This window comes from Muntiacus reevesi, chromosome 4, assembly GCF_963930625.1.
Source record: "Muntiacus reevesi chromosome 4, mMunRee1.1, whole genome shotgun sequence".
NCBI lineage: Eukaryota > Metazoa > Chordata > Mammalia > Artiodactyla > Cervidae > Muntiacus > Muntiacus reevesi.
The window spans coordinates 103,652,646-103,662,303 of record NC_089252.1 but is presented as its reverse complement, the minus strand read 5'-3'; the positions used below and the strand labels follow the sequence as shown (position 1 = coordinate 103,662,303).

The 9,658-nt window shown below is 43.0% G+C and overlaps 1 protein-coding gene across 1 annotated transcript in view; it reads right to left on the bottom strand.

The window, feature by feature from the left end:
- Positions 1–207: 207 nt before the first annotated feature.
- The window catches only part of ERC2 (ELKS/RAB6-interacting/CAST family member 2), a 919,595-nt gene continuing 910,144 nt past the window's right edge, over positions 208–9,658 (bottom strand). The window contains exon 17 of the mRNA XM_065935028.1: positions 208–348. Within this exon, the coding sequence (XP_065791100.1) occupies positions 208–348 (141 nt within the window). The remainder of the gene's footprint in view (positions 349–9,658) is intronic.

Below are 9,658 nucleotides of genomic sequence, written 5' to 3'. Positions count from 1 at the left end.
CAGTGATGTTTAAGTAACAGAAGTAAAATGTTATCAAATAATGACATTCAGAAGAGATGAACACATTTTAAATGCCCGAATCCCGACCAAAAAATGGAGGACCTGCCATTGTCTCCTCCTCCTCCACATTTTCCTCTCCAACGTGTCTGAATCCATGGGAAAGGACATGAGATGATGAAGGAAACACTGAGCCGAACAGAGCCGTGCTCAGTGATGGAAGTGAAAGCTCCTCTTCGGTCTCCGTGAGCGCTCCAGGTGGTGGTGAACAGTGATGTGAGCTGCACTGCAATAGATTATCAGAATATTGCTGCAGAGCTGCGCGTGCCCTTTAGTCAGCCCTTCTGATAGCTGCAACAGAAAGCACAGAGTTTAGCAGGGGGAGGAACTGGTAGTGAGGTTGGAGGTACTGTGGGCAACACCCCCTCCCGTGTGCCCACCCAGCACCCCGCTCTTTAATCAGGGCTAATGGGGATCAGGGAGGGTGGCGATGCAGAGGAAGAATAGAGTGAGGAGGTGAACAGGAAGTTAAATGATGTCCTGCAAACACATCTGAAGAAGATGCCTTTTTAAAAATAGTTCACCTAGAGATAGAGATGCCTCTTATGCCTCTTGATAAGCAAGAAGAAAGGGAATGGAAATAAGCCCAAATGTTACAGAGGTTATTTCTATTTGACCAGATCATGTGTCAACACTTTTTCCTCTCCATGGTTTTCTACCATGAGTATAGATTTTAAATTATTTTTAAACTTGACTTTTTAGATATTAGAGAATTAAAGATGGCCGACATACCAGAAAACTTAGCATTCACTTACAGACCTTCTAAGAGAAACAATTTAAGAGAATACAGAAAATTTCATTCCAAGGTATATACCTGGAAGAATGACTTACACAGACTACTTGCACACAAATGCTCACAGAAGCCTTACTGACAATAACCAAAAAGTAGTATATATGCACCACAGAATGTTACTCAACCCTCAAAACAAATGAAGTTCTGATTCATGCTCCAATATGGATGAACCCTGAAGACATCATGGTAAGTGAAATAAACCATTCACTAAAGGACAAATACTGTACAATTCCACTCACATGGAATATCTAGAATAGACAAATTCAAAAATGTACAAAATAAATAAGAGGTTACAGGGGCTGAGGGGAGAGGGGAATGGAGAGTTATCTTTGAATGGGCACAGAATTTCAGTTTGTGGTAATAAATTCTGGAAATGGACAGTGGTGTTGGTTGAATTATGCCTTGGATGTATTAAATGCCATTGAACTGTACACTTAAACTGGTTACAGTGGTAATTTTTAGCATGTATCTTACCACAATAAATGCATAACTTAAAAAAGCATATTGGTATCTCCTTAAACACAGCAGAGTGAAATGAAGTTGGCTATCATCGCCACCATCCTGTGGCTCGTGTGTATATGTTTAGCCCTAAACATAAGTGCAACAGTCAACTGTGTGCATATTTCAGGCCCTGGGGAAGAGGTATCCGGAAGCACCTCAAGTTTTCTCATGGTCCCCATTAAGGGTCCCGGGGTGTGGCATAAAACTGCCACCTGTGAAGAAACAGTAGAGTGGGTAAGAAGAGAGGACCATCCCATGCTGAACCCTTAGATGATGACTTTCTTCCCTACTGATGCTGGACGTTGTGTGCCTGCATGGTTATCATTCACATATTGCCTTGGAATGTTCTAGGAGTTTCTGGGCACACGGCAATAGTGCAGCTATCTGGGGAATAAGGCAGGGAGGGGAAAGATCAAACACAGACATACACACACACACACACACACACACACACACACACACACACACACACAAACTCACACACATGTGAGCCAGTTTTTATATACAGCCTGAGCTGTCTGATTTGGTGGCCGACACACAGCATTTCTCAAGTCACACTGACTAATGAGCCAACCAAAGATCCCAGTGTCTGCACAGGTAGGCAGTTATTTCGAACCCTCGTTAAGCAGTGCAAATGAAATATGTGGCTTGGATGAACTCAGCTAATTCATACTCTGAGGAGTTTGGTGTAACCCTTCTGGTTAAGAAACTTGAATCGGGGCAAAAAAATGACTTTTGCAGAGGCAGAGAGCTAGGGAGTTCCTAGAGCGGATCATATTACTCATTCTGGCACATAAAATCTCGGTGAACTTCGTATGAAAATTCTAAGTCAGAGCACGCTTTCTGCTTCATGAGCTGTGCATAGCTCTAATTCTTTTGTGCATTAAGCATTTCTTAATCATCCTTTTAAGGGGCTGATCAATATATTAAAAGGCCACATGATTAAAAGGTAAAGAGAAACCCAAAGTAGTACTAAAATGCTCCGGTCATATTTTACAGATCGGGGAAATGAGTGAAAAACAATTACAGCGAATGTCCCATGTCCTTGATGTTTTTCCAAGATAAAGTAGCAAAGAACAATCATTTATTCAGTTGAGACAAAGATTTCCAGCTGGGTAACAGGTCACAAGGCAGAATACAGTGCCTCGCGACTGCAACGCACTGTTTCAGGGTAAGGTTTATGCTGTGGGAAAGGGAACTCTCAAAAAGTGTCGCCGCTCCTTCCATCAGACAATCCATTTGCCAGGAGGCCTAAATGGATTTGAGGGAAAAAAGAAATCTCAGATGACACTGCCAGGAGCTGCAAAGGCAAATGAACCTTCACTGAGGAGCAAAGAAGCATATACATTTAAAAAATTTTTTAAAAGGAATCCTGGCTTCTACCAAGGAGGCAATCTGGGCAGCCACCCACAGTGAGATAATCTTTGGCCTGACCTCCCTGTCCTGGATGGTCGCAGCGGCCCCAACAACCGCCCCCCACCCACACACACACACCCAGTGTCCTCTCCTTCAGGACCCACTCTGCACTCTCACCAGCACAGGCAACAGTGCTATTTCAACAACAACATCTACTTCATCTTGCACTCCCTGTTACAGCCTTCATTTACAATCCCATTGCTGTCAGGGTGGAGGATGGACTCTTGGCTTGCTGGCCTCTCTCTCCAGCTCCACGCTTCAAGTTCCCCCTAAGCTGAACTGGCTTCTGCAGTCCTAAAGCTTTCTTTCCTCCTCATTGTACAGACTTGTCTTTCTGACATGCATTCACATGAACCCTTGACCTGACTGATTCCTACTTATTCTTCAGTCTCAGTTTAGGTTTCACTTCTTCCCTGGAGGTCTTTCCTGACCCTCCTGAGTGTGGGATGGTGTGCTGGAAGTCTCACACACACTGCACTGCCCCCCTTCTGTGACATCCCTAGACTTTCACTGTCCGATATGGCAGCCACTGAACACGTGTGTCTACTCAGCACTTGAAGTGGGGCTAGTCCAACTTGAGATGTGCCGTAAGTGTAAACTGTGCACCGGTGATACTTTGGATATACTGGATAAAATTAAATATATTCTTAGAGTTAATTTCATCTGTATCTTATTACTCTTTTCAATGTGGCTACTAGAAAACTCAAAACTACAGATGTGGCTTGCGATATATTTCTACTGAATAGCATTGGTCGAGGCTGCAAGCCCTATGAGAGCAGTGTCAGGCCAGTCTTGTTCACTTAGCATCCTCTATGCCATGTGCTTTCAATGAACAAGTTGATTCACTCACTCTTTCCACAGGTATTAGAGGGCACTTGGAACAGGCAGAATCCTAAAGTTCCCTCAACCCCCAAAGATTTCCTGCTGCAATCCTTGGCACTGGGACTATAAATATCTCACACCATGATCACAACTTTATATAGTTAAGGTTACTAATCATTTGACTTGAGAAAATGAGTGGGCCTAATTTAATCATGGGAGCCCTTTAATAGCAAAGACTTTCCTCTTGCTGGTAGAAGAAGAAACTCAGGGAAATTTGGAACGTAAGAGGGAACTGCTGTGCTGAGACGGAGGGGGCCACAGGGCAAGGACTTGGTAGTGTCCTGCCAGATCCAAGAGAAGCCAGCAGCTAATAGCAAACAAGGAAATAGGAACCTCAGTCCTACAACCACAAGGAACTAATTTCTGCCACAACCTAAATGAGCTCAGATGTGGGTACTTCCCCAGACCCTCCAGGTTAAATCTAGCCAGGTTAAATCTAGCCAAAATCTTGACTTTGGCGTTATAAGTCTAAGAATAGAATTCAGTGGAGCATGAATGGTCGTCTGACTTATAGAACTTTGAGATAATCAATGGGTATTGTTTTAAGCCACTAAGTTTGTGGTGATTTGTTATGCAGCATAGAAAACTAATATACCTCCTTTCTGTGCCAGAAGGTATGCTTGCTGCCAAGGGTACAATAGTAAAAATTACAGACAGCATCTGTGCCCTCACAGGGCCAGTAGTTTCAAGAGTAAGAGAAAAAACAAATAGATATATATGTAAGAGAATGATCAAATAATAAACTAGAAATTATCCATTTCTTATTTATTATAAATAAATAAGAAAATTTTGTGCTTGAAAGGAATTTAACAGAGGGCTGTGACAGTCATGCTTAAGATTTATTGACTACATGACAGTTTTATTCTAATTTTTTAATATGGAAAGATGTACATATTTTTTCAATGAAAAAAGCAGATTACAGGGGACATCCCTGGTGGCCCAGTGATTTAAGAATCTGCTTTCCAGTGCAGGGGACAAGTATTCAATCCCTGTTGGGGAAACTAAGATCCCACATGCTGTGAGGCAACTAAGTCCATGCGCCCCAGCCACTGAGTCCATGCACCACAACTAGAGAAGTTCACGCGCTGCAACAAAGACCCATCACAACCAAAATAAATTTTAAAAAAATATAATTCCATACATATAGTTCAATCTCATTTTTGCATCACCATACCCATACTCAAAAATGCATATGCCAGAATATTGTTAATAATTATCTTCTCTGGGTGGTGCTTTAAATTTTTCTTCTTTTGATTTTTTTTGGGGGGGAGGTTACACTTTAAGCAACAGTTAGAACTGCACATAGAACAGACTGGTTCCAAATAGGAAAAGGAGTACGTCAAGGCTGTATATTGTCACCCTGCTTATTTAACTTATATGCAGAGTACATCATGAGAAACGCTGGACTGGAAGAAGCACAAGCTGGAATCAAGATTGCCAGGAGAAATATCAATAACCTCAGATACACAGATGACACCACCCTTATGGCAGAAAGTGAAGAGGAACTAAAAAGCCTCTTGATGAAAGTAAAAGAGGAGAGTGAAAAAGTTGGCTTAAAGCTCAACATTCAGAAAACTAAGATCATAGCATCTGGTCCCATCACTTCATGGGAAATAGACGGGGAAACAGTGTCAGACTTTATTTTTTGGGCCCCAAAATCACTGCAGATGGTGATTTCAGCCATGAAATTAAAAGATGCTTACTCCTTGGAAAGAAAGTTATGACCAACCTAGATAACGTATTAAAAAGCAGAGATATTACTTTGCCAACAAAGGTCCGTCTAGTCAAGGCTATGGCTTTTTCAGTGGTCATGTATGGATGTGAGAGTTGGACTATGAGGAAAGCTGAGCACCGAAGAAGTGATGCTTTTGAACTATGGTGTTGGAGAAGACTCTTGAGAGTCCCTTGGACTGCAAGGAGATCCAACCAGTCCATCCTAAAGGAGATCAGTCCTGGGTGTTCATTGGAAGGACCAATGCTGAAGTTGAAACTCCAATACTTCGGCCACCTCATGTGAAGAGTTGACTCATTGAAAAAGACCCTGATTCTGGGAGGGATTGGGGGCAGGAGGAGAAGGGGGCGACAGAGGATGAGATGGCTGGATGGCATCACCGACTCGATGGACATGAGTTTGAGTAAACTCCAGGAGTTGGTGATGGACAGGGAGGCCTGGCATGCTGTGATTCATGGGGTCACAAAGAGTTGGACATGACTGAGCGACTGAACTGAACTGAACACTTTTTGGATTTTTTAAACCAGAGAATGTGTAATGAGTATCAGAGCAGAAAAGAAAGCTATGTCTATTGTGAAAAAATCAGTACTGCATGGGATCAATGCTCTTGACTTGTATTTTTCTAAGGGAATCCTGCAGTTGGTGTGCAGGGGTGGGGTGTTGGGGGTGGGGGGATGCCGGTGAGCTGAGCACAGCAGTCGGTTTCGCCCCAGGACAAGCGCCCCCAGGAGAGCAGGCTATAGACGTGTGGTGTCTCACAAATATTCCTTCAGACTGTTTTTCTTTGGCATAAAGACACCTGCCAGATTATGGCTTTCTTCTCTTGCCCTTTCAGCAGTGATTTGCAGAAACAGGCTGGGAGAAAGGGGTCTTTGGTAAACATGGAGGGGTTAAAGGGGAAACTGTTTAATAACAGTAGTAAAACGCAGGCTATTTTTGACATCTGGGTTAATGTCCATTACGCTCCATGTGCTTTCCAAATGTGTGCAGAGTGCCCCCAGGTACAAAAACAGACACCCATTCACAGGAGCTTTGGATGCCCCCGACATTGCACATGGTGCTCACATAAAAGCCGGTGCCTGATAGGCTAACGAACAACAGTCTGAAGAGAAGAACTGTTCATTCTTGGGGTAGCGGGCATCCCGAAGGACAACTCCACCCAGCAACTCTGTTCCCAGGAAAACCCAATAGAGTTGTTTCTGCTTGGGAAAAAAAAAGAAAAAAATCTATAACTACATCTGTGTTATTACTTAACATCTTTTAAAACGGGGTGGAATGGGTTTCTCGTTTTCCTCATGAAGATTTATTTATTATTGTTGTGATCAAAGTGGCAACAAATTATGTTAAATCATTTAATTTTCTTGATAGGAGCAACCACCTTAAAGCCATAATTCAAAAATATGAGTGGAGAGTAACATGTAACCTTGCGAGTGGCCTTCTAATGCTCCACAGGGCAATAAAATGTAACACTTGAGAGCCCAAAGGGCTGGGGCTGGGGGTGGGCCCAGCAAGACCTTAGCTCAGAATTGATAACTGCTGTTGGGATGGTAGAGCCTGCTGGGTGGGATGGAGGCCCTGAGAGTCCCCAGATTTCATTTTTGCCTTCTGTTTCTGTGCTGTGGGGTGCAACTCATCCACAAAGCTTTAAGTGAAGGGATTTGGATGAATTCATATGTGTACGACAAAATGGGAGCGTAGACTGCTGTGCCTAAGATTTTAGTTTTGCCATTATTATTGTGGTCAGAATTATTCACAGCTAATATTGTGTGCACACTGTCTGCCAGCAAGGGTGCTCTGTGCTTTTGAGAGAACTATCTCCAACAAACTGGACAGATCTATGACACTGACCTGGCTGACACTGCCTTAGCAGTGGGGAAACAGAAGCTTAAGGGAAGTATGTGTGTGTGTGTGTGTTAGTTGCTCAGTCGTTTTGGTGTGTGTGTGTGTGTGTGTGTGTGTGTGTGTGTGTTAGTTGCTCAGTCGTTTCGGACTTGTTGTGACCCCATGGATTGTAACCCACCAGGCTCCTCTGTCCAGAGAGTTCTCCAGGCAAGAATACTACAGTGGGTAGCCACTCCCTTCTCCAGTGGATATTCTCGACCCAGGGATCAAACCTGAGTCTCCCACACTGCAGGCAGATTCTTTCACCATGTGAGCTACCAGAGAAGCAATACGTGCTTTTGGTTAGATTCCCATCTTCCTGGGGCTTGATTTGAAATCACATCATCTTGACTCCAGAGCAAGTCTCTTTACCCTAAGGCCAGGACTTCCTCAAGCTCAATCTTGCATGCTCTACTGTCCCGGTTTTTGTGACATTTCTATAATGCCTGCCACTGTAAACTAATGTTTTTCTTCAAAAACCTTTTCTAAAAACAAAGTTCCTTCTAAGGAAAGATCTGCTGTAATACCCCAGTGGAGTCACGATTTGTCTAATATATCTTACAATAATTTCATAGCTATTAAAATGAAAGTGCTTGCCCGAGAATCACCTAAAACTATCTTCTCGTGGGTACGGAACCCCCTGCCTGCCCCCAGGTGTGTCCTGGAGACCAAGCCCACTGCCCTGGGTGGCCTTTGGCACAGCAGCTCCCAGCCAGCGTTGGCCAGTTTGAGCAGGTGCCACATTCGGGCCACCAGCCACCCCCAGCACCGACACTTTAGGCCCAGCTACCATGGGCCCGCTTTGCTCCTCAGTGGTCAGATGGCAGCAGAAGTACAAGTCAGAAATCTGCCACACATCAGCGTTTTACTCTACGTAATCTTTAAAAAAAAAAAAAATTTGTCGAGTTTGCTTTAGTTGTAATTTTTTTTCTTAAAATATTACCTTCCTAAACCCAAGAGACTGCCTACCAGCTAAATGCCTTTGTCATTCTACTCCACAATTTCTCAGTCTTAGCACTGTGGACACTCACCAGAGGACATTTACTGTGGGCCGGGTACCTGTTGTGAGGACTGTTCGGGGCATTATGGGGTGCTTATTAGCAGCATCCTGGGCCATGGCCCATTAGAAGCCAGTAGCATCACTCCTTCTCTCAATCTTGACAACAAAAAATGTCTCCAAATGTTGCCAAACTCCTCTCGGGTGGGGGTAGGCAAAATGACCCCCACTTGAGAACCACAGGTATTATCAATTGCTTTTACATTTAATTGCTTAACAGTATAAGATAAACATTGTAAAATTTGTAAGATAGTTGCACACTATAAGATATTTTGGTAAGAAATATATATACATACATGCATCCACCAACCCTTAAAAGATTTCGAGGCTGCCATCATATTATTTCAGACACGGCTGCATAGACTTAAAAGTCCTGTGGAAATAGGTACAAGCTAAGTCATAAAAGTAATGAAAATGTACTACTTATCTGACATAAAATAGAAATGCCACAATCCTGAGATAGTAAGACACCTAAGACACTTGCTGAGCTAAGTGAAAAGGTAAAATCTAGTTTAAATTTATAGCATTCCTTCGGTGTCCCTCTAGGAGTTTGGCATTTTGCCAGGGTTCCTTGTTAAAAATTTGTTAAACGTGTTTGGCATTAATGCAAACACAAAGTGGTCATTTGTTACAAATTCTATTGGAATGCATTCATTTAAGGCAATGAAGTAGTTACTAGAAAAGAAAAAAAAAAGTTCATTAAGTACATTTTAAAAATACAATGATGTATGCAGTGTGTAGCTGTGGCGCCCTGGTGGCTGTATAAATCGCTGACAGAATAACCACACATTGTGTTTAGTTTGAAATTGGAAACTTTTAAACATTACTGATAGAACAAAAACTGGTTTTGTTTGTTGTCAAGACCCATGTTAGTCCTTCTTCTCTTAACTAGTTAAAATAACCAAACATTTGGCATACAATTTCTAACATTTCAAATCAGTGAAACGTATAGGTCCAAATCATGCTTTGGGCATCTTTTTGGAGTGCTAGCCTTTTTGGAGATGATTCGACAATTACAATGCCCCACCTCCCCGCCCCTGGAGAGGGAGGAAAATGGCCCTGTCATCTTGGGAACCCCACATCTTGGGAGTACAGCACCTCTGTGTCCTCACGGTTGTCTGAGGTTACGGGGTTACCTGCAGAAGGAAAACCATCAGCTCCATCATGGAGACAATGGAATCCTATGAGCAAATACCCTAAGCCTTGTGTATAGAACGTGCACCTTCCTGCCTCACCCTGCACTGTTCACACAAAGGAGGTATTGCTGAGTAAGGGTGACTCCTCATCTCCCTCATGAAACAGTTCTGAAGCTTGGCTTTTGAGGAAACAGGCTGACATC